The sequence below is a fragment of the Lathamus discolor genome, chromosome 6 (genome assembly GCF_037157495.1).
Source record: "Lathamus discolor isolate bLatDis1 chromosome 6, bLatDis1.hap1, whole genome shotgun sequence".
Lineage (NCBI taxonomy): Eukaryota > Metazoa > Chordata > Aves > Psittaciformes > Psittacidae > Lathamus > Lathamus discolor.
The window spans coordinates 62048760-62074948 of record NC_088889.1 but is presented as its reverse complement, the minus strand read 5'-3'; the positions used below and the strand labels follow the sequence as shown (position 1 = coordinate 62074948).

The 26189-nt window shown below is 43.9% G+C and overlaps 1 protein-coding gene across 1 annotated transcript in view; it reads right to left on the bottom strand.

The window, feature by feature from the left end:
- Window positions 1-25833, bottom strand: part of PRR5L (proline rich 5 like) — a 45132-nt gene extending 19299 nt beyond the window's left edge. The window contains exons 1-4 of the mRNA XM_065683189.1: window positions 25492-25833; window positions 17913-18186; window positions 16506-16586; window positions 12752-12800 (exon numbers count right to left, since the gene is read on the bottom strand). Of these exons, the coding sequence (XP_065539261.1) occupies window positions 12752-12800; window positions 16506-16586; window positions 17913-18082 (300 nt within the window). The 5' untranslated portion in view covers window positions 18083-18186; window positions 25492-25833. The remainder of the gene's footprint in view (window positions 1-12751; window positions 12801-16505; window positions 16587-17912; window positions 18187-25491) is intronic.
- Window positions 25834-26189: the final 356 nt, after the last annotated feature.

Genomic DNA, 26189 nt, shown 5'->3' with positions numbered 1-26189 from the left:
CTCTCTCAGTCTGTCTCCAGAGCAGAGCTGCTCCAGCCCTCAGAGCATCTCCATAGCCTCCTCTGGACTTGCTCAAGCAGGTCCATGTCTTGTAGTACTTTATTGTAGTACTTTTTATATCATAGCACTTTCTGCCAGTCCTGCCACCAGACCTGGACTCACTGCAAGTGCTGCAAACTCATTAACCCCTCTTGTTCAGCCAGGCATGAGAACAGAACAGACACAGCAGACAGTTAACCACTTGCCAGAAGTGGGAAGAAAGGAAGGATCTGTCCTGGGTCACAGGGAGAGACTAAAGAAAATAAAAGTTTTTTATCATAAGAGTGCAGCTACATAAACTATACCTCAGCCATATGACTGAGGCGATCAAAGGGCCAAACTCTACCATATATGCCGGTTTACAGTTGAGGACATCTAAATATCTGATAAGCTTTCTGTCCCTGTTCCCTCAAACATAAGAAAGGTGCAACACCAACACCTACCTTTTGTTCTTCCAAAGCACTAGGTGTATCAGGCATTCTGAAAAGCTTTAAGAATCCCTGAGAAAGAAGCTGCTATCACCACGTAACACACTATTATTGTATCATAAAAGGTCCAGTCATACCACAGAAATCATACTGATAGAGAATAAAGCCCTCTGTCCCTCTAAAAACAATCCAATATCAGGGTAGCACAAAATGAAGGGAACAAGAAGAAGGAAACATTGCTCTGTGACATTCTCTGCTTGTACTTGTACTTCATTTTCCAGAACAAAAGAAAAACTTGCCACTAGAGAGTCCCACTTGTTAGCATCAGACAACACTGAAATGTGTAGAAAAGGAAGGGCCCTTCCTTAAACAGCATCTAAACAGGCTCTAGAAGTCTTTTGCAAGTAGGTTGAAGCTGACGGACTAGAGAGACCACCATATATCCTATTAGTAAGGAAACATCTCTGGATACATTGTCCTGGTGGAGAACTGTTCTTCAAAAATTTGTCAGGTAGGAAAATGCTGAAATTAATAAATTCAAGAAACTTCTTTTGCTTTGGAATCTCACCTCATGCAAGGTGAGGTCTGAGACCCTTTGGGGCCTGGGTGCCACTTCAATACCAGAGAGAAATCATTCCATTGGCATCTTTGTCAATATTTCAGCAAAAAGAGCCTGGAAGAAAGAACAAGCCATGCAAATCACCGGCTGCTTCACATGCTGCGGATAGTAGGGGGAGCAACCATGAAAAGTTTCATCTCAAGACAAGACCATATGGACATTGTCTTCTTCATAGTGTGAAAAAAGTGCAGTGTTATACAATGGGAAGGAAATGGGGACCTTCCTGTGGCTGCTGTCCCATCTCATGGCTATTTCATCCACATTAAAACATTAACCCACGTTTTGCCACACTGGCTTGTTTGCCTTAAATGAGCCAGATGTGAGTACTTTGAAAATGATGCTTAAAAAAAAAACCAAAACAAAAAAAAAAAACCCAAAACACAAAAGCAAACAAACAGAAAAAATAACAAAATCACAACCCCCTCAAAAGAAACCTAGCAAAAAAAAACCTCAAGACACCCCCTAAAAAACACCCCCCCCCCCCCCACACACACACAAAAGACCACATAAAAAAAATCCCCCACATAAAAAGAAAAGAAAACCCACCACCAAAACCCCCTAATCTGTATCCAGATCCAGAGTTCAGTAGTTCAGTCATGAGATAAGGAGGAATGGCCATCCAATTGACCAGTGGTATGTTCTGTTAGTAGCAATAACTGTTAAATATTGTATAGTACATACAGGGGAAAAACATTTAATAGTCATGCTTGTAATTAAGGTATATTGGCCCTGCTAGCAGGTGGCTTTGTTTTTTTTTCAGAATTCAAACCTAAAAATATTTAGTAAGGTCTTATTCCAAAAATAATGTAGATTTTAGGTTCCCTTTAGATTATTGGCACAGCAAAACTGGAGCATTTTAGGAGCAACACATGGGATGAAACTGTACTATTTGAACCACCCACCCAAGTCACAAAACTTTGACCTTTAGTAGCTCTAGCGTAGCGTAAAAGGAATCCTAACTATGTGGTACAGCCAAGCTGTAAACCAATTTCAGTAGTATTATCCAATCCTAGGAGTTTCAGCGCAGGAACCCCAGCTGACTTGAACAGTCCTGTGGTCAGAGACTGCACTAGAGTTGCTATTTTGCACACAGGTGACCATATGGAGACAGGAACCCAAAGCACTTTTGCATGCAATCTTCCGAACCCACTCACAAACAGTGTACAAATGACTCACTAACTGCAGCTGAAAACCTTCTGATGCCAACAGGTAAAAAGCAGACCTCTCTGGCAATACTGCAGACAGCTTTGGTCTTTGCTGACTCATTCCATGATGCTGACGCCCACCCAGGTTAGCATGAGTGGAGGGTCCTTCAGCAGGACATGCAACACCAAGAGCCTGGTGATGCGGACCTCCTCCATGGTCTTACCTCACCCTGTTTACAATGGCTCACTCAGTTTTAACAAAAAGGATGTACACTAGGGAAAAAAAAAGGCTAATTTCTACAATTTTAGGGCCCTGGAATTTCACACACAAATCCCTCCATCTGCTTCCTGCAGAAGCCTGGGTTGAGAGGAAGAGAAAGGCAGAGTTCCCAGTGAAGCGCGAGAGGAATGGGACTGCCAGAGGATGGATAAGCTGCTAAGGGAACAGGCCTGGGGGACATTTCATCTGGACAATAACAGCAGTGATGAGCAAGTTGTATAAATATGCTCACATGATGATGAAGAAATACTGCAACATTTCCAAACATTATCAACTAATGGAAGGTGAATCTAGCAGAAATATAGGATTTGGAGGGAAATATTAAGCTGTTAGGATCTCCATTCGAATTTTAGATTTGTTCAGCAGAAACAAAATGACACATGTCAGGCTCTGGACAACAACAACAAAAAGACTCTCCAGGGGCAAAAACCAACCAACCAACCAACCAAACAAAAACCCAAAAAACAAAAAACAAAACAAACCCAAAACCAAAAAACCCACAAAAATTTGAAAATGACAGAGGAAAAAGTCTGGAGTGTGAAAATAATTATGAATGGAAAAAACACTGGAAATATTTTTCTGCCTGAGCAATAAGATAATTCAATAATCAGTTTATTCAATAACCTGAAAGCATTTGGAAGGACTAAAGTGCTTTAATTCTTACTTTTCATCTCATAGCTCAAGGTAATTACCTCTAATATATTGCAAGGAAAATTTACAGCTGGTCTTTAATACCATGTCATTTTAAACTACTATATCATTAAAAATATACACACACACATATATGAGAGTGCATTTTTCTTGTGTTTCTCTCAAGAAATACAAATTTCTCCTCTATCTGTACTAGAACATTAAGTATCAATTTCCATGTGTTTCATGAGCACTGTGGATCCACTTTTCTACCTGCATTGCTTGTAAGTTAGTATGATTGATGCTTTCTACTTTCAGAGAGTTTTATTTTATTTTTCAGCTATGTCAGCAATCAAAATATGCATTTGTACACCTTTATGGGCAGCACAGTTCTATCTACTAAAACCAGGTATGTTAATCATTACCCTGTAGTAAAGAATTTATAATGCTCTTATCAATGTATTATCAGTAATTCTATGTGCTAAACAGATTGCTACACCTCGTTCTTAAGGTTTCTAAGGAAAAAAAATCAACTTAGTTCCATATAGTTACTACAGATGTTTCAATTATCCTCTCAGGGTCTCCCTTTTCCTGTGGAAGAGACAAACTTTTAAATAAAAAATAAAAAATAAAAAAATTAAACCAACCGCACGTAATTTCCCTTCTCCCCATCTTAAAATTATCCGGAAATTTTACTTATCTGTCTTTTCTGCTGAATCATATGTTTAGAAATGGATTCAATCCCAACATTACCCCCTCAGATGAGGCCAGACAGGTAAATTTTCACTAAAGAGTCCTCCAGTGTTTGCTGACAAATCAATAAAATCTAATAAATGCAACCACTGCAGAGGTCTGGAGCAGACCGTGCCCAGATTACAAGTCTTGCTTTAACCCTGGTTGCCAGAGGCAAAACAGAGGTAGAGAGCTAAGAAGAAAAAGAAACCTTATTTATCTTACTTATTGCAAGCAAGACTAGATAAAGATGCTCACCAAGTAAGCTTGAAGGATGCATTTATGTGAAACCCCACCATGTACATGCAGTTGAGAAATTCACAGAGATATTTGGCAGCACATTGAAGTGGGCTTCTGAAATCACACAGGTTGAAAACCCCCTTCTTTCCTCAGTGCAGAAAATCATAGTAGCTATTTCAGGTATACCACCAAGAAGAGCAGCTAAGGCAAAGCCTTTAAAAAGCAAGTTGTCAAATGCCCCGAGTTTTGGAAGGCAGGATTCAAAGCTCCAGAAGAACGCTTCATTTTTTCCTCAACAAAGAGGAACATGTGTTCCAAAAACTGAAGGCAGCCACATAGAACATAGACACTTTCCAGGTAATTCCTTCTTTTTCCTCACACAGATATTTTCCCCTTTCCTCCCCTGTAGAGAAACTGAGGCAAGTTTCTTCATCCATACCCAGAGGAGCCATTCCACCTCCTCCAGCACAGTGACTAGAGGTGGAATCATAAGCCACTACTCTTGGGGAAAATGCTTACATGAATACCTATGTAATTATAGACGTGTTTTGTTTTCCTTTCACATCTCCAAGCTGAACATAGCCAATATGACATTAAAAAGCCATATTAAAATGCACAAATTAATAGCAGTTAACCAAACAGAAACATAAGCTTGGCACAGGAGTAAAATGACCCAGAGCAAACTCAAAATAATTGGCCTCATTTTGCTGGATGAAAAAAAAATCAGGTTTTTCATCAACACATTATGGGATTTCTGAAATGCAACCGTGCTTTTACAGACTCTATAAGCACATAGCCACTGTTTCTTGGATAATCTGATGTTAATTTTAGGAAAAAAGCATTACCCAACCTTACCCAGCAAATTATTTTCCACAAAGGTATTGCCAGTTGCACAGAAACCTACATCTTGGCAGTGTTTTAACAAATGCAAACCTGTATGAGCTGCAGCATCTCATACCTGATGCATCCCCACCACCCTTTAACTCCAGAAAGAGGGGAAATAGTGACAGAAGCAAAGAGATCATTTCAATTCTACATAGGGAACAAACAGCGAGATAAATACAAAATATCCTAAAATGACTCTTCTAGAGACAGCTAAAAAACAAAGTGAGAAGAGTGAGGCAGGGAGAGTAAACAGAGCAGGCCAGGCAGACCGAGTATGCAGCACTGCTATCATCTGGACCACAATGTGCCAAATCATAAAATCATAGAATCAACTAGGAAGGAAAAGATCAAGTCCAACCACTACCCCAGGACTGCCAAGACCACCATTAAACTATGTCACTAAGGGCCTTGTCTACACAGTTTTTGAACACTTCCAGGGATGCCTTGAGCCATAGCGACCAGGCACAGTTTTGAGTGAATCACAGGCATCTACAAAGCCGATGCACACAGGGTGTCCCTCCTGCCACTGTCACCCAGGACTAGGTCCTCTCTTGGCTTACAGTAACGTGGGCTGAGCTGCTGGGTGGACCCCATCTGTGATAATGAAGCTGAGCAGCTGCTACGGAGTCTTTGGAGCTGCCCCATGAAAGCTCGGTCCTAGAAAGTGCCAGATGAAGCAGAAGTAATCAACAGACCTGCATGAACAGGGGTTCCCAGACAGCAAGGAGAAAAAATAAGATAATAAAGAGCAGCTTGATCAGAAAGAGTATTGGAGACATACATCTGAGCTCTGCAAATTCCACAAGTGTGAATGCTCTCTCCTTGTGCAGCAGCCAAGCTGCTGAAACCACTAACAGCAGGCATGGGACAGCACTTCGCCAGAGAGGAGCTAGTGCTACCTTTATACAGCAATAACCATCACTCCAATAACCCAGAACACTATTTCCTTGCCTTGCTGTGAAAGATGTAAAAGTAGAAACCTGGAACCAAGTAAAGAAATGTCACACATACCAGGTTTTTCTCTTTGACTAACAAGGACAGACAGACAACTCGGCATTTTCAGCTGTTAGTATAGCTTTATACCTCACAGAATCACAGAGTGGGTTGGGTTGGAAGGGATGTTAAAGCTCATCCAGTTCCAATCCCCTGCCACGGTTTTGTGGTTTGTTTTTTTTTTTTTTTTTTGGTGTTACCCTTTTGCATGCAGTTATCTAAAGATGAGTCATATCACAGAATCATACAATCACAGAACAGTTTGGGTTGGAAAGGCCATCTATTTCCAACCCCCTGCCACAGGCAGCAACACATTCCACTAGACCAGGTTGCTCCAAGCACCATCCAACCTGGCCTTGAACACTGCCAGGAATGGGGCAGCCACAGCTTCTCTGGGCAACCTGTGCCAGCGCCTCACCATCCTTACAGTGAAGAACTTCTGCCTAAGAGCTCATCCCAATCTCCCCTCTGTCAGTTCAAAGCCATTCTTCCTTCTCCTGTCACTACAGGCCCTTGTCAAAGCCCCTCTCCAAGTATCTTGTCAGCCCCTTTAGGCACTGGAAGTTGCCCTAAGGTCTCCCCAGAGCCTTCTCTTCTCCAGGCTGAACAAGCCCAGCTCTCTCTGTCTCCAGAGCAGAGCTGCTCCAGCCTTTGGTGCATCTCCGTGGGATCCTCTGGACTTACTCCAACAGTTCCATGCCCCTCTTGTGCTGGAGGTCCCAGAGCTGGATGCTGGACTGCAGCCTTTCGAAGGAGAGCGAGCATCCCAAGAGATGCTGGACGGTTTGGAGTCCCAGAAAGATGCGCAGTAGGGACTTAAGCAAAAGATTTATGTTGCCACACCAACATGTTGGTATTCTGACTTTGCTCGACACCCCAGCAACACTGGTGCTCACACCCTGCGGTTGTGCATACAAACAGAAAGCCAGGCCTGATTCTGAGTCAGAACTCGTCAACTCCCACCGCTCACCACTGCAGCAGGCGGGAAATTATATAACAGATTCACTTCTGGTTTTAAGACATCAAAGCTCTCACTGGATTATATGAGGAAATACAGCCCACTTGGCATCCCTCACCAACCAGCTCTGCCAGCGTAGGCAGTGGATGTCAGGCTGGAGAGGCACCAACTCCAGCTGTGTGACTGTCTGCATCTGCAGCCCAAAGGTGCTAGGAGAGGTTACAGTGCCTGGGAAGGGACTGGGTCTCTCCTCCGTGGGAGAAGACAGTTTGGAGTTAATACACATAAACCAAGCAGTTCCGCTAAAGTGGTTAGTTGTGAAATAGCTAACATTTCCATTTTGCCCCATTAGTTTCAAGATTAACAAGCCCCCAGAGGGTGAAAAGAAACTGTTCATCCTTTCCAAAGGTGAGGGGTTTTTTTAGGCTGTTTGCAGAATCAGGAAGATAATGCATGAGTTTGTTTTTTTTTTTTTAATGCATCAGTTTCCTCCTATGGAGACAGGCTCCAAGGAGACCTTAGAGCAGCTTCCAGTGCCTAAAGAGGACAAGAAATCCAGGGAGGAGCTTTTGACAAAAGGCTGTAAGGACAGGACAAGGGGGAATGGATTTAAACTGACAGAGGGGAGACTGAGATTAGACATTAGGCAGAAGCTCTTCCCTGTGAGGGTGGTGAGGCCCTGGCACAGGTTGCCCAGAGAAGCTGTGGCTGCCCCATCCCTGGCAGTGTCCAAGGCCAGGCTGGATGGGGCTTGGAACAACCTGGTCTAGTGCAAGGTGTCCCTGCCCATGGCAGCGGGGTTGGAACTGGATGAGCTTTAAGGTGCCTTCCAACCCAAACCCTTCTGTTATGCTATGATTTATCAATACTTACTAGTTTTATATTTCAAAACTTTGTCCACAACCACATGGTCAGACAGCATGAAAATGAGGGTAGGTTATCTGAATCATAGAATCATAGAATAGTTAGGGTTGGAAAGGACCTCAAGATCATCTAGTTCCAGCCCTCCTACCATGGGCAGGGACACCACACACTAAACCATGTCACCCACGGCTCTGTCCAACCTGGCCTTGAACACCGCCAGGGATGGACCATTCACAACTTCCCTGGGCAACCCATTCCAGTGGCTCACCACCCTTACAGTAAAGAACTTCCTCCTTATGTATGTTTAAGTTTTAACCTGTTACCCCTTGTCCTGTCACTACAGTCCCTAATGAAGAGTCCCTCCCCAGCATCCTTATAGGCCCCCTTCAGATACTGGAAGGCTGCTATGAGGTCTCCATGCAGCCTTCTGTCCTCCAGGCTTATCCACAAAATGGTGCATACATCCATTCCAGGGCTCCCCCGAATCTCTCCTTGGTGCCCCACGTTCCCCAATGGCAGAGATGTGTTGGAGGAAGGGAACATGGATGAGCAGGGCAGCCCGGGGGGAGCCTCACCCTACACAGCACTGAGCTGCTCAGCCACATGCTTTTCCTGGGCATCCCAAGGGGCAGGGCTGGATCCAGCTCCCCTGGGGCAGGGGTGGTGACCAAAGTCCTGGTCTGCAGGAACCCTTCCCTGCCGCTCAACCCAGCCTCTCCTGGAGGGGATTTGCGACATGAAAGAGGAAATACCAAAGGTGCTTGGCTTTGTGAACTGCTGCTGGTGTCCCTGGGGCCCTCACCTGCCTCCCTGCATCACCCTGTGGCCCTAGTTATCACCCAGCAAGGGAAGAGTGGAAAGCGTGTCCCAAGAGTGTGGGTGTTCAGCCTGGCGTGGCTAGGGACAGTGCTGGGGACTGTGTGGGGAACCCTGGCTCTGCCCTTGCTGCTGCAGTTCTGTCCATAAACCTGCTCCCCTTTGCTGCCTCTTCCCAGGAGAGCAGCAGAGGCCAGTCTGCCCCCACTAAGCCCCCCAGTTCAGAAATAGACACCCCGCATGGGGTAAACTCAACACTGGATCTCAAGGAACCAGGGACACAGCGCAGACGCCCTGGCACAGAGACAACCACTTTAGGGACACAGAGTGGAGTTCCTACCACTCAGCCCTCCGGCCCACAGAGAAGGCCTGGAACTCGCAATATTCAGCCCAGGAGCTCACGGAGAAGGCCTGGAGCTTCTGTCACCAAAGCCAAGGCTCCACGGAGAAAGTTTTGGACTGCTCCACCCAGGCCACGACCCCAACAAAAGAGGCTGGAGCTGCTGGCACCCAGACCACCAGCCCAGGGATGCAGCCCAGAAAAAAGGTTGCCTGGGCAGACCTCGAGGGAGAAGGGGCTCAACCAGTAGCACCGAGCTTCAGCATTGATCCCAGGGCCACCAACCAGCTGCAAGAGCTGTACAGGTCCTTGGAATAATTTTATAGATGCCTTGGAGAAGTCCCAATCACAAATACACCCTATTTCTCCAAATCCCAGCCTCTTACCTTCCACAGACATAGGATTCCTTCCTGTTGCAGTTCAGCTGACCACCAGAGAACTAACCCAGCAATGAGAGCAGATGATGCCCCGCTGGGTTACTGAGCAGAGGGGTGGTTACAAAGTGCCCGTTTTTATCAGCAGGATCAGTTCATGGGCAAAATCAATACTGGAAAACCTGCAGTGTGAAGCATTGTTTTAAGGCAGATCCACAGCCAATATTACCAGTCCCAGCTACCTGGCAATTACACTTAGACTCTGATCCAAGGAGATTGCTTGTATATATGAGTTGCTAAAGCAGCAGATTTAAAAACACAAATCTCCTTCAGAATGACATATCTGAGTTCCACAAAAAAAAAAAAACCAACAAAAACAAACAAACAAAAAATACAACAAAAAAAAAAAACCAAAACTTTACAGGAATTACATTTCTCTTTAAAATACAAAACAGACCCAGTAACTCTGGTATGACAATGGTTTGGTAGCAGAGAAAGGCTGCCTAACCTCCATCTGCTTCCTAAACTTTACTTTAGCAACTTTAGGAGCTAAAACTTGGTAATTTGCATGAATGTCGGTGAAAAGGACTGGTGAGTAATCAAGTTGATCACAAAGGTAGATGTGTCTCACTATAAAAGCTCTGCCCCATTTTAGTCTTAAATATTCAGTGCTTAGAAAAATTGTGTGTTTGTAAAATATACATAAGAGCCAGAACTCTTAAAACAATGGAAAATGTGATTTTAAAAATTATCCAAGTAGCTCCTGTTAGAAGTGCTGTGGCATAAGGAATGGAAAACATTTAAGTCAATTTATCCCATCTGAATATGACATGATCCTGTCAGTTGCTTTAGCTGCTGCTAGGATATTTAAAACTGCCTGGTTACACAAGAGAGCAGGTCCTTAAGGGTCCATTTCTATCCAAGAGAACAGTAAAACTGGTTCTCAGGAGGGCTTTTCAGTGGACTTTAACAGACGAAGGAGGAAGTTGCTGCCAGAAAATTCACTTCCACTCCACTTCCCATTCTGATGACTTGCTCCCATCACCTCCCCCATGTCAGAAGTGATGAGTGCATGTCAAAGGAAGTAGCTAAAAACTTCTTTTTCCCTCCCAAGGTTATTTTTCAGCCACATCAGCAGCCTGATTCAACTGCTCATTTTGGTGGCCATATTGCTGTAAATCAGCCAGCATCAGCAGTGAAACTGAACCCACAGACAAATGAAATAATATCAGCCCTTCTTCGGCACATGAATAGACTTTCCCCACTCCACAGCCAGAGGATTTCTGAGTAAAGACATTTAGGAGGGAGTGGTAACTTTCATCAAAAATTCTTCCCTGCGAGGGTGGTGAGGCCCTGGCACAGGTTGCCCAGAGAAGCTGTGGCTGCCCCATCCCTGGCAGTGTTCAAGGCCAGGCTGGAGCTTGGAGCAACCAAGTCTGGTGGAAGGTGTCCCTGCCTGTGGCAGGGTGTTCGAACTAGATGAGCTTTGAGGTCTCTTCCAACCCAAACCAGTCTGGGATTCTATATTTCTACTATCATATGCCATTTGATTCTATGCCATGTGCTGTCAGTCTAGAATCAGAACAAAGTCTGAGCCTTAGTTCACAGCACAGACAAAAAGTTCATTTCCTGCAATAGCGTTTATTTCACGTTTTTTTTCATGGCTTGCCACCACCAAGAGTTTAGCTTCAGGCTAAGCTGGATGGAAACGAAGTTACTACTTTTACCATTGAGAAAAAAAAATTAAGAAAATCCTAGAAATCAAATTTTAGTCCCAGCAGCTTCAGTGGGAGAACAGCATCTTCGGGTGAAGAGTGACAGAAGAACAAACTCCAAGGTGAGTGCAGCCAGGCCCTTGCATTGCATGCTCTCAAAGAGGGATGCCACACAAATATCCCACCTCCAGCAGTGAGTCTCTTCAGTTGTCAGCTCTACTTCTAACATAAGGAGTCTCAGTTAACGCCACTAGCCCCAGTGTGACTGTGACAGCCTGGAGGTTTACAGCCTGGAAGAAGAGAACAGCACATTCGAGCCCCAGTGCTGCAAGCCATCTGGTCCCCAACAGTCACTGGCTCCTCTTGTGCTGCAGCAAGGTGCAGCTGTGTCTTACTCAGTGCTGGAACCCACCCAGGCCTCTTTCAGTACACTCTGAATTTTCAAAACCAGATAACAGCCATACGTCAGCACCTCACATCCCTTGGGACTGTGCTCAGCTCCATGCTCCACTTAGGCTTACGGGTACATGAAGTTTCTTCTGGACATTTTCTGCTTATTCCAGCATTATACACCGTGCCTAACACTGGGCACCTGATCAAGACATTTCAGATTTAAATTCACCACATATATTTAGTTGCAAACTTTTCTTTGCCTGTTTTACAATTAGCAGAAGCAGTAGCAGATTTCCACTTAAGCCAGGCACTTTGGGCTATGGGCTCAACAGCTTTTCTGCAAGACCCCACTCATGGTCTAGGCAACATCCCACTACTCAGCAGCAGCCTCTGCAGAAAAGGACTTCTGCAGATAGGGTCCAGAGAAGTGAAATATAACTCCCCTGCAGTAGGAATTTCTTTCTCAGTTGATAGCAGTGAGGGGGATTTTTTAAGTCATGTAATCTAATACTGATAAGAAACAACATTAGTTTTTTTCTCCCTAAGCACAGTATGCAGCAGTACTTCCCCTTCAAGAAGTACTGAAATTCTCTCTTTCAGGGAAGAAAATGCTCTTGTTTTCAGGAGCCTACTCCTTTTTCTTTATTTTAATCAACACTACACTGAACAACTTAAAACACTGAAAGCCAATCATCCAACGCACTTCCATGTGATTACATTTGAGCCTCTAGCTGGACAGTGTCAGCCAAAGGCAATAACATTTATTCACATTTGTGAGGGCTCAGGTCTTTCCTTCAAACTTCATCTTAGACTTGCTTGCAGGCTGCATTTATATTTGTGGTACTAAAAGGCAAATAGTACCCAGGCTGATTTCCTGCTGATAGGGACTTCCTTCTTTGCCCTCCCCAACAGACATCCATTACCTTTTCCCTTTTGCCAGCCCCTGTTGCAGAAAATCTACTCCTGAATTCTCTGTACTAGAGAAATATGATGAAAAAAAAAACAAAACTATGGAAGGTAACCCATCTTCTTTTAAAAGTTGAAGTGAATTCCTTCTTGACCTTGGCAGGCTACTGGCAGCCTTTTTGAAGCACAAAGGAAGATTACTCTTAAGTTAGCACATACACCCATAAATATGACTACTCCCAAGGCTACATGGCCCACATTCAGAATGTTCTGTACCTCCATCATCTTCTGTAGGAAACCAAAAATGGACCTTGTAGGCTATGTGCGATTTTTTTATAGGCTAAAAAGCTGAAAGAAGCAAACCTCCAAAGCAAGCAAGCAAATCATGTAATACCTGAAAGTAATCTGTGATGAAGGATCCAAGTTCACTCTTCAGCAGCCGTCTGTAGACAGAAGGAATGCATCCATGAAGTAACAGCCATCCCTGTTCATTTCTTACAGGTATATCCACATGTTACTATCAGTTTTACCAAAGATACATGAGTATATGGGAATGTGTTATTTTGGCCGTGGTTAAATTTTTTTTTATGTTTAGGTATATACTTGACAAATACCCACAAAGGCTATTCTCAAATTATGAAATTATGGAGGAATTAAGCAGTTTCCCTGAAGGCCTGTATTTATAAGCCATATATATAGAACAAGGAAAAAAAAAAACATATTTACTCCCTGAATGCACAGAAAGTTGGGGAGACAATTTAAAATTATTTAGTTTGAAATTCACATTTTTTTCTGCTTTTGCTTAAACAAAGACTCCTTTCATTTCCCTAGAAATAGTCTATCTCTCTTGGAAGTAGGGAGAGGAGCAATGAAGTAACAGAAGCTGCAGCTTCCTCATGACTACCACATGTAAAAACCAAAAAGAGAGCATATTTTTCAAGAAAGAAATTGTAGAAATTTAACAAGAGGTGTTTTAAATGGTGTTTCATGCCAGCAGAAGCCACTCCAAATGCGTATTTCTGACAAAAACTGTTGGATTTTAAATCAGGCTGTGATAAAAGTTTTAAACTCTAACACACAGTTGTATTTCAAAACCCTGATATAAAAATCAGGGTTGTTTTACAGCAGAAGCATAAAAAAACAAACAAACAAACAAACAAAAACCACACACAAAAAAACCACACACACACAGAAAAAATCAAACAAAAAAAAAAAAAAAACCCAAAACCCAATAGCTTACGGAGTTCAGTGCATTTGCACTTCCAGCTTTCAGCAACTAGAAGCTTAAATTCTGCAGCAGGAAATTCTGCCTAAAATTTAAAAGATGCCCAGCACTTTCCACTGCAATGCACTGCAGTTTTTTTCCTGTTCAAAGAATTTTGCTTTTTACCAACGTGAAGTATAATCAAGAGTGCTCAAAACCAGCCTTTGAACCAGGGATCATCAAGTTCTCAGGCTGGGTTCTTACCAACAAACTCCACCACTTTTTCCTAATCTTTGCTGAAAGTCAATTTTGATAGCAACTTTCCCCCCTAACCACTTTGTAACACCTCTTATCCACTTATCTGCGTGCCAACAGGCCTTGACTCTTTGTCAGAGTGGTTATATTCCCCCCATCCATCTCAAAGCACATTTCTATTTCTGTGAAATAGATAAGCCAGAGAAGTCTTTGGTATCCTGTTTGCCAGAAGGTCTTCTGCTGGCTTTGGCAGAATCCATGGGCTCTCTATCAATCAGCTGATTGACAAGCCCACTGCAGAACTTCACCTTTCAGAGGCAGGCCAACCACCAGAGGCTTGCACCTTAAACAGAACCCAGTGGAAGGGTCTCTTCCTAATCATGGCTAGGTCACCTCCTGCTTCCTGAAATCCCATCTCCTGATGGCACTTTTTAACAGCTCTTCTTGCTGTGACAACTGACTTGCAGGGCAGCAATAAAGAATCCAGTGAAAAGACATTAAATCACAGAGAGATAAATACTTAGTGGAGGCAATCCAAAGCAAAATGTTACCTTGTGCTTGTCTCCTTGTCCTGTCATTACTGTCCTACTTTAAAACTCTCCTGCATTTCCCACTGTCAAATAACTAAGCGCTGTGCAGAATCTGCAAGACTCCTGAAGCACCTAGCATTACCAACTTCCTCCAAGAGAGGAATGGAGAACTGCAAACACAGAAAATGCACCAGCTTGACCTCAACACCCAGAGTCACTGTGTGCAGGTGTGCATACACACATACATGCAGTTGCACGTTGTTTGCTCCTTAGATGAACATTATTGAGCTACTTGAATGTTCAAGTGCCCTATTTAAAGAATGACATTTGGAGATGTAACCAATGCTCAGAGCACCTGCAGACACATCAATCATGTACTCCAAGGTGAGTGTTCCCAAGGGCTGCCTGGGAGTGCCGGTCCCTGGAAAAGGGCATTTCCCCTTCCACCAGCAGCACTGTTTACAAAGTGCACACAGTTCACAAAGCACTTCCTGTTCTTCACACAGCTCCCAAGACTTCGGTAACCAATATGAAAAAAGCATGGTCCAGTCCCAGGGGCCAAGCCCAGGCAACATCTCTTCTGCTTGGTGTACTGCTCCCTGCAAGGGTGGGAAGGAATCATAGAATCACAGAACAGTTTGGGTTGGAAGGAACATTAAAGCTCATTCAATTTCAACCAGCCTGTCACAGGCAGGGACACCTTCCACTAGACCAGGTTGCTCCAAGTCCCACCCAACCTGGCCTTGAACACTGCCAGGGATGGGGCAGCCACAGCTTCTCTGGGCAACCTGTGCCAGCACCTCACCACCCTCACAGGGAAGAACTTCTGCCTAAGATCTCATCTAAATCTCCCTTCTGACAGTTTAAATCCATTCCCCCTTGTCCTGTCCCTACAGCCTTTTGTCAAAAGCCCCGCCCTGCACTTCTTGTTGGCTCCTTTAGGCACTGGAAGCTGCTCTAAGGTCTCCCCAGAGCCTTCTCTTCTCCAGGCTGAACAAGCCCAGCTCTCTCAGCCTGTCTCCAGGGCAGAATTGCTCCAGCCTTTGGAGCACCTTCGTGGAGAATTAAGACTGCTCCAAGTACTTAAACCTAACTTGAGGACTTCTGACCTGATCGCACTAAAATAGTACTAAAGCATGAGACAAATATTGCCCTCACTTCGCTCTCAGAAGGAATTATATTTAACTTTCACCTTTGGGATCAGACCAAGTAGGAGAGTCTCGTGCTCTGCAAGCTGCACTGATTTTGAAAGTAGGGAAGGGGGTAGTTCAGACTGCTGCTGAGTATGTGCTTAGCCCAAATTGCTACTTGCAACTTGGCACTCAGGAAAACTGCCATAGGAATTGAGAGGTGGAAGGGGGTAGACAGAAAAGAAGAAGCAGAGACCTATATAACAGCATACATGATGAATGAATATGGATGTAGTGTGAAAGAGAGAGGGTGGAGGAACTACATCCATGAGCTCTGACAATGCTCCTCTTATCAGCACTTGGAACCAAGAGTAAATTGCTCTTTATCTACTTTACAGACCTACCTATGCTAACCAAACTTCCCAAATAATCAGAATGAAACCGCAGATAATAATGAAACATGCTAAAAAAATATAAAATACTTTTAATCATCACTAGCATCAGTGTTGGAAAATGTTTGTTAGGCCTTAACTTCTTTATATCTTGAGGCTTCGTATTTTCAGGTCTTGGCCTGCAATTAGGATGTGGAGATTAAGCTTTTATATGAAATGCTGTGTTGTGCCTTCATTTTAAAGACTCCACATTTCTGAGAAACTCGGGTCTAGAGAAGATGTTATTACCACCACGAATCCCCTGATAAAAATGTGTAAAAACAACCAGAAGAGCCAAACACCACTGGGAAGGACAAAATCCTTGTAGTCCAAGTCAATACACATCCTGTCCTTGGCAAAGCTATACATCCACACAAGTCAGAGAAACATTATCCAAGTGCCCTATTCCCTATGCCATTCACTGCACCCCACAGCACAAAAAGAATTAAGACTGAAATCCCCTAACTGTGCTTAAGTTTGCTTCGATTCCTGCTCCTCCCACCAATATTGTGTAACTGCTGTTCCATAGGGCAATAAACACAAGAAACACCAAACAAGCAACAACAAAAATCCCTTCTCATGCATTTCAGCAACCTACCTGATATTTTCATTGAGAGTGTAAAGTTCATTATTCTGCAAGCCTCCCCCTTTGAACACATTTATCACTGCTGTTTGAACACTGCCAAAAAAGAAATGAGACAGTACAACATCCATAAATAACAGCCAACGGTGTGATTTAACACAAGAGTGCAATGTGAGCTAGCCACCAAAAGCTGAGTGCTTGCAATAGGGTGGAGAAGCACTTAAATAATTCCACTCTTTCTACTCTGGAAATCACTCTTTTCTCACAGGAGATGGAGCAAAACCAGTATCAACTTGTGCCTAGAGCAAGCAAGGGACAGTCATTACAGGGACACCGTTCACAAAGAACATGTTCATACTAGATAAATTCTTAACATGACTGTTTAGGGGATCTAAGGGACTTTTTACAAGGGCCTGTAGTGACAAAACAAGGAGGAATTGCTTTAGACTGACAGAGGGGAGATTTAGATTAGAAATGATGAAAAAATTCCTCCCTGTGAGGGTGGTGAGGGCCTGGCACAGGTTGCCCAGAGAAGCTGTAGCTGTCCCCATGCCTGGAAGGGTTCCAGGCAGGGCGCTGGAACTAGATGAACTTTAAGGTCCCTTTCAAACATCATAGTGAAGAATTTTTTCCTAATATCTCATCTCAATCTCCCCTCTGTCAGTTCAAAGCCATTCCCCCTTGTCTTGTCACTACAGGTCCTCGTCAAAAGACCTTCTCCAGCTTTCTCTTCAGCCCCTTTAGGCACTGGCAGCTGCTCTAAGTTCTCCTTGGAGCCTCCTTTTCTCCAGGCTGAACAAGCTAACTCTCTCAGCCTCTTGTGCGACACTAGTAAGCTGAGCTAGGTCAGCAAGAGAGGGGTCTGCAGAGCACAGAGCTGGTGCCAGAAGGTAAGTTGGGAACACCCACTTTTGGTAGCACTAGACCATTAGGTCAGATTGAGACATCTCCCTCCTCACACTACATGTTGTTTTTCCCATTGCCACTGCTGCATGATGCACACTGCAGACAGGATTTGGCTGTAATACGAAGTGCTGGTAGAAGCCACAAGCTTAGCAGTTGTCAGAGGAACTTGACTGTGGTAGAAGCTTCATAATATGCAGATAAATGCCTATTGTGCATTAAGAAACTGGTCATTATTACACTGCTAGGACGCATTTTCCTAAATAGTACTTAAAAGATACAACTGTTAACAAAGAGCACTTCTGTTTTATTTCAAGACAGTACCTCTGAACAACTCTGGCCAAAAGGAAGGCTGAACACTACTAGGTCTACCTTTTTTACCTCCACAGAGGCTTTCAATGCCAGCAAAGCTTGGGCATCCCAAAAATTAACCTGTGCTTATGAACAGGCGAGCTCAGCCATAAACAGTCTGAAGCATGAAGGTAAGTCATGCATGGCTCTTATCATGGGGCTGCTCACCTGTTCCAGGCAGAGTTGGAGCTGAGCTGCAGGGCCTGCCGGGCTGCCTGGAACCGTGGTAGATCACTGAGGACTGGGGAGCTCATGAAGCGAGGTCGGGGCCTTCTTAACGAACCCATCTTGTGGAACTGGAGAGTAAAGGATTGAGCCACGGTGAACCCTCCAGTCATAGGGTCAGGTGGAGCAGAGCAGGGCCGTAAGAAAGTCTCTTCTCTTGAAGATCCAAATGTTAATCTCAGAGATATCAATGAATCTTCAAAATCCAGGACTTCGCCTGGAACAAAAGCAAAGAGTCAGCCTTGGACTAGCAGCCCCCCATGGGGTCAGATTGTGACATGGACACACAACGCAAGATGATGAAGCAGTCCTGCAAGGCAAAGAGAAAGGAAAAGAGCAAGACAGAGGAAGGAGGGGTGAAATATCCTAACCTTTAAACAGCAAATTTGGGCAAATCTTCTGCAGCTCTTCAACAGCAGTCCCATTTCCCATCTTGCCCCTTAAATAATGACCCAACACAGCCAGCCAGAAATACAAGCATGGTCTCTCTTTCCATTTCAATTGGCAGAGATGCAAGAACAGAAGTGCCTGAACACTTCTGCCAGAGGCACCTTACAAATACCTTTAAATACAGTTAGCCATACAGCCTGTATAAAACACTAGAAACTGGAGAAAGAGAAAAGTATTTCACCAGAAAGGAATAAAAGATGAACAACAGAAAAAAAGATGAACATTGCCTGCTTTTTTAGAGAAGTGTTGTGCAAGGGCATACATGCACTCATTATCAGTCCATTACTAAAAGGATACAATAGGGCACTTCTGCAAAAGAGATCTGACAACCGGATTATTTTGAGAGTAATCAGGACTTTGTTTTCTACAGAGTGAGAAGTAATTGCTAGGCCAAATACAAAATGCCCATATTTTCCACTCTGATAATCATCTCCATATAGACAAATATGTAGCCCCAACTAAATCACAGAAATAGAAGAAGTTAGCTTGGATAAAATCACAAACAAACTTTGGCAAAGCTCTTTCGAAATCTTCCCACTACAGATGAATACAAGCAGTCGATGTAGTTGGATCTGGAGAATAGAGATGGGGGATAAATGAGAAAGGTGGGTGAGAAAGAGTTCTGTAACTGAACTGCACACGAGATGTAAGATCATTTCTTTTCCAACGCATCTTCAGCATGACATGAAAACAGGGATGATCAGCCAAAGAAATGTTGTCTATGTGCACAGTGCTTCTAATACTACTTCCCAAATTACATGTAGGAGAACAACTTTCTTTCCACCCGGCCAGCCCCTTTTCATGCTAAGCTCTCTCTGCTACCCCACCTCTGCACAGCCTTATTGATCCTGATAAACCCCCCGGAAGATCTCACAAGCTCTTGCTATGCCACAGACACCATGTGCCCCACCGCTGAGGAAGTTAAACCACCTCAGTTTTAAGGCCCAAAAACATGACTACTGTCATTCTCAGTCCTATTCAAGAAGTAAATATGGTGGTTATTCCCCCACAAGTTAAATATAGTTTGCACAGATATCTGTGGAACTGGAACATGGCTACAAGTGCAACTTTTTTCTGTCTTTAGACAGCCGCTGGCTGTCTTTTGAGATGACAAAGCCCTGACAGTTCTTTGTGATATGAGCTTAGCCTTGACTGTTGCTGTTTGAAAGGGCAGCAATCTGTTGATTCTGTGGCTGTCCTGTTCCAATTAAAAAAAAAAAAAAAAAAAAAGAAATAGTGATAACTTTTAGAAACGAAGAATAAATGTAAACTAATACAACCAGATCAGCAGAGTCCTCTGTGTACATTTCGAAGTAACAGTTCATTAGACATGGCCCACACATTTTCAATCTGCCATAAATTTCTCTATTGACAATTTTAACTACATCAGAAATCATCAGAGGATAAGAGCCACAGCACCTTGGAGAGTCAAGGGCAGGCTTTTCTTACAACACACCAAAAGGTGCCTGGGAGGCAAAGTGTACGCATAACAGATGCTTCTGTTGCAAAACCAGTGCTTGTGCTGATGTTTGTAATCTCATCGTTCCAAAAGTGACAGGGTAAGGAGCTGAGTAAGTGACAGGTCACTTCTAGCAGGGCAGTAAAATTTCTAGCTTAACAATTTTTATACTAGGAAAACAGCATATATTTTTCATAGTTATAAATGCAATACAATTGTTACTTTATAGAATCACAGAGTGCTTTGGGTCGGAAGGAACCTTAAAGCTCACCTAGTTCCAACCCCCTGCCATGGGCAGGGACACCTCCCACTAGACCAGGTTGCTCCAAGCCCCATCCAACCTGGCCTTGAACATTTCCAGCTTCTCTGGGCAGCCTGTGCCAGTACCTTACCAGCCTCATAGGGAAGAATTTCTTCCTAATATTCTTCACTAATATTCACTGACATTGTTCTCCTAGAAGCCTTCAGTCCAAACTCCCTCATATCTACAGTCTCCTCTTCCTAAGATTAAAGCTTTTTAGAACACCAGCAAATAAAACCTACTGCTAATAATCACAGTCCTATTATTTATCAACCACAGAACTAGAAAAAACTTTACAGAGAAGCAATTACTATTTTTCCCCTTTTATATGGAGTGAAGGGAGATACCAGCGTGCAGCATGCTCTAGCCACCAAGCAACACTCTTACCATTGACTATAAAAAGCACAAAGACCTGGAAACTGAAGTGCATCAACTGCATAAGAGATATAACCTCACCAAGGTAATCTCTCACTGTCATATGCTCCAGCTGCCAGGGCAATGCTTAATGGGGGTTTCAACCCCCTTGATAGCTGATATATCCTAAAACACTCTCTATTCTTCTCATTTCTCTTAATGACCCTACTTTTTTTGGGGGGGGGAAATGCTTATCATAAGTATGTCAAAGAGATATGGATTGATCTTTCCCTTTCAGCTGTCCTACCCCCTGTCTTTGTTTTCTTTTATCCTTGATTATCATCTCAAAACCCAGCTCTCTAAACCCTCCACATCTCTAACAAGGGAGATACGTAATCCTTGTAAAAACCAGGTCTTTGAGTGAGCAAGCTTTTCAGAACTAGAAGTCAATGTTCTCAACTGGGGGATGATGAGTCAATCTGACAACAATGTTATTTCATCCACTTGTAATTCATCACATCTGAGTAAACACTTTGAGGATTAATCTGAATCTTTAAAGAGAAGAATCAAGCATGGAGACAAATCCTTTTCCAACACACACAGATACAGGCATTTATAAAAACATTACAGTCTTCAAGCTAGATTTTTTTTTACCCTTTGTTTCCTCTTAACCATGAAAGCAAACAGAGAAATTGTTATAAAATGATTTGACGAAATGACCTTTCCCTCCCAACAGACCATAATACATATGACTTTCTGGATGAAAAGCAAGATCAGGCAATATACCTCTATCAACTGATCTCTACTAAAGAAAGAATAACCTAAAGAAAAAGTTGGCAGCAGTTGCTCCAGGTTATGAACCCTCATGAAAATCTTGAGCCAAACAAACAAAAAGCCCATGGTAACTAAGATTTAACAAAAAAACCCCACACTATTTTCAATTCTTGTGATGCCTTTTCTGCAAGACACAGAGCAACAGCCACATATGGAAGTGACAGGGCAGCAAAAACTGCAACTGTCTTTGCTCCTTAGAGGAAAACTTGCACCAACACTACTTCACACCAAATTCAGATGAAAAGGCCACCAGTCAAAAAGTAACTTTAAAGCAGATGGGAGGAAAAGTAACTTTAAAGCAAGGGAGCAAAGAGTGGAGAAATCACAGGATCCCCACAGAAGTTGTTGATGCCCCATCCTGGCAGCATTCAAGACCAGGTTGGATGGGGTGTGGAGCAACCTGGTCTAGTGGAAGGTATCCCTGCCTGTGGCGGGGATTTGGAACTGGATGAGCTTTAAAGTCTCTTCCAACCCAAACCATTCTGTGATTATATGAAACAAGCATTTCCCAGGTCTCCTGAAACACAGCATCAGAGAATGTGGTGTTATCCAAATATAAGTGATATTTTGCCATTTAAACTTTTTTTAGTGGTAAAAGAACAGCCCCTTCATGAAGAAAGATACACTTGCCCATTTTTCTCTCCTTTATGTTTTGTGCAATTATGCATCGATGAGCCATTACTATAAAACACACAAACTGAAGACTGCAACACACATCAGATTTTTTAATGATTGTGTGGAAGAAGCATAATCTGAAGAAAACTCCCTGCTGTACTAGGCCTGCAGACCCATGATGAGTGGTTTCATATTACCTCAGACACAAAAATATGCAGAGAACCATCCAGCTTTTTGTTACCTGATTCTCCTTGTAAATCCTTAACAAAGTATGTGATTGGCAAAATCCTTGATTCAAGTTCAACTGACAAGATCTGAAAACACTATTTCTGACCAAAATTGCCCATTTATTTGCTACGTAGCCATACTGAGAAGCAGAAAACCAGCCTACAACCTGTAACTTCAAGTCTTTACGGTCATCACAACTGCACATACATGAACTTAGTTTATATTCTAAGAAAACACAGCACTTTCAGTTCCTCTTATAGTACCTAATTGCTCAGTTTCTTAAAAATAAACAAGGTCTGCTTTTTAGAAAGACATGATCAAATCAAGGTTTATTCCATAACTAACAAAGGTCCTACATGTATGTCAGAAGTTACTGAAAGCAAGCATGTCAACAATTTTGGAGGCAGTCTGGGGCCTCACGCTATGGGCCTTCCTACACCCTCATCCTTTCATGCCTTCACACTTTTGGAAATCTGTCTCTGGAAAAGTTTAGTGCTTAATCCACATCCCATCCAAAACAATGGGAATCTAAACATAGAAGCTGTGGCTGCCCCATCCCCAGCAGTGTTCAAGGCCAGGCTGGAGAGTGCTTAGAGCAATCTAGTCTAGTATAAAGTGTCCCTGACCATGGTAGGGGGATTGGAACTGGATGAGTTTTAAGGTCCCTTCCAACCCAAACCATTCTATGATAGTGTACCATGCAGAAGCATGGAGGGAGGGGAAAACATCGTTTCAGAAGCAAAAAAGTTGTATCAGTCTAAACGTAATGACACGTTTAATTTTCTAGGAATGTTAATCAGATGATGGATACACTTCATCTAATAAAACACTGGCAACTGCAATTATTTTAGGAACTATCTCTGCTGCCACTATAATGACAACCTCTCTGCACTTTCTTGCTCTCATACTTACTCCTTTTTGTTTGTTTTTTGTTTTCACATTCCTGTTGCTGTTATTTAAACCATGAGTATCCCCCAGATTTTTAACCCTGGGACCACTAAGCATGGCAGCCACCTTGCCTGCTGATAGTCACAGCCTACCCTCAGCCAGCTCTAGCATAACTGGGGTTTTGCTAAAATCCTTAGCACAATCTTCCACCCTCTGAGCTGCACTTAGGCCCATCTTGTGTGTTCAGTATGGTTATTATGCTCCACTGAACAAGCCCTGGAACCCAGCACATACGTACTCAGTGTATATTTATGCTTTAATTCACATCAGGAGTAACAGTGAGTACAAAGGTCATACACTATGGGGAAAAACAAACCCACAAGTACTACAGGCAGCTACAAAAGTCACATGAAAATTGAACTCACTGAAATGAATTACAGATGAATACATTCTAGTACTTATTTGCCTGCTACTTCTAAGTCCTTAATGATACATTCAAGTCTCATTCCTCCACTCTTTCCCTAAGAATGGAAGCTACATGTACTTATTTCTCAGATAAAAGGATAAATATCTCCTCTAGTCTGTGTCTTCGGTTGCTCGAAATTTAAGGAACTGAAACTCTTCCAAAAGGGATTGAGGAGTTGGTAAACACCACCTGTGATCCAGCTGAACTTCGAAGATGAACATTAGAAGTCTTATCAGTCTCAACTGATATCAAATGGCCCATAAACACACTGCATACAAATAATTACAAAGAATTTTACCTTGAAGGCTGAAGACAAATGTGAAACTGTTACCTTAACTCTAATGTAAAACTGACAAAAGGAAATACTGCTATGAAACTGACATAGCAAGAAAGACTCCAACATCGGCTTGAATTTCCCTGTCTCCCCTTGGCACTGCCCCTTGCAGGTATCATCCATGCAGATCCCACTGCAATGCACTGTACCTGACTTGACAAGTACTTCAATCAGAGATTCAGGATACACCCATCATAGACAACTACAGAAGGATTCACCTCTGGAAAACATTCTTTCTGGCTTCACCAAAAAGCAGGTTTTTGACCCAAGCCCAAGTATTTTCCTCCCTCTGATATGTTATAGAAGTCCATGGCACTAAAATCTTTGCAAGAATGCCATATGTGGTCTATGAAGTGCATATCAAGATCACACAATGTCTTAGATTACTGTAAAATTTTCATTTAGAATCATACAACCACAGAATGGTTTGGGTTGGAAGGGACCTTAAAGCTCATCCAGTTCCAGTCCCCTGCCATGGGCAGGGACAGCTTCCACTAGACCAGGTTGCCGCAAGGGAAGCAACTGTTCATGGGGCAGCCACACCTTCTTTGGGAAACCTGTGCCAGTGCCTCACCACCCACTAACAAAATGCTAAATGGTAACAAAGTTCTTCAAGGCTTTACAGGACAGAATTTTAACCCTAGGTAGGTGATTTCCTAGTTTCAGAAAAGACAGTTTATCCTGAGAGCACAGCATCTTGTCTCTGCTGATGATACCATTAGGGACTACAGCACAGCTCAACTGTGGCAATCTGGGCTAGAAAACACTACACACCAGCTTCTGTGTCTTGTGCATGTTGCCTCATTGCGACATAAGATCTTGGGTATATACATTAAACATGCATGCACATATACCATGATACACATGATGTAAGCAGCTCCTGATAACTGATCCAGGTAGCAATGAGTTCTGCATAACTGAAACCCTTCACACCACAGAATTGCGGCATCACCTATAAGAAGCTCAGCACTTGTTGCTGACAAACAAAAAAAAATCCCTCCGGTTGAGATAGCCCACTTCCACAAACAAACTGTCATATGGCTGGAAAACACAGGGGTGAAAAAAATACAGCTGTGCTCTGGGCTTTTCTTTTGAGCAAGGACAGCCAGGACCTGTGCTGAGTGGCAAGACGTGGCTGTGGCTGATGTCCCACAGAGAAGAAGGTGGCAAGGGATGGGTTTGGCAGCTGAAGGAACTGAAAAGTAGGTTACGGCTCCGAAAAGGAAAAGGACTGTGAACATTCCTGCGGCAGAGAGGCTCTGAGCGAGAGTCAGGGAGACAAGGCTAGCATCATCACGGGGGAGAGGCCAGAGGCAAGAGAGAACGGGATGGGGCTACCCTTCACTTTACTAGGCAGGCGGCCTGCTGCTCACAGCTTTTGAATCCTCTCGCAGCAGCTACGTGCTAGGTCAATTTATTTAGATAAAGAGGGAAGACGAAAAACCTCTTTCCCTTCACCCCCGGTTTCAGAACTATTGTGCCTTCTGGGCGGGGAAAAGGGTTAGATCAAGACATTTCGTTTGGAAATGACTCACTCGGCAGCTCTACGGAGCCGGAGGGTCTGGTTTTTATATTTTTAAAAGGAGAACTTACCCAGTTTTATGCCCGCGCTTTGCTCCAGAGGCACGGCCGGCTCGGGGGACCGCCTCAGCCCGCTCCTTGCCGCAGGACACCACCGGGTAAGCTCCCCCTTCGCATGGCCAACGGCTCCCTCCTGGTGTCAGCACCGCTGCCAAGCCGCTGCAGCGCAGCCCCCTCGGAGAGGAGGCAGGCGGCAGGCCGCGCCCCACCGCGCCAGGCGGTGAGGGGCGAGGAGGGGCCGCTCCGCTACCGACCGACGGACCGACCAGCGGACCCGCTGCCTCTTCTCGCAGCGGTCTGGCGAAATTGCCACCAGCCGGCCAGGACTGTACACTTCCTGGCCGCCGGCCAGCCTTTATTTTTACAATCTGCCTCTTACTGGCTCCTCCCAGCGCAGACAAAAGGCGGCCGGGCCGGGTTGAGCCCAGCCGGGCCGGGCGGAGCGGGGCCGACCCCAGGGGGCTGCATCCCCCCGCGCTGAGGAGTGCGGGAAGCCCGTCCCGGTAGGGTCAGAAGTGTAAATTCTTCTGACCTTTAGCGGGAGAAAGGATAAAGGAAAGAAAAGGAAGGGAAAAGACAGAAGAGATCCGAGGCCCTTCCCGGGGCAGGGCAGCCAGCCCGGGCCCCGTGGGGCATCTCCACAGCACCGGTGCAGGGTCTCGCCGAGTCGGCCGCGAGGTCTCAGAATCATAGAATCGCAGAATGGTTTG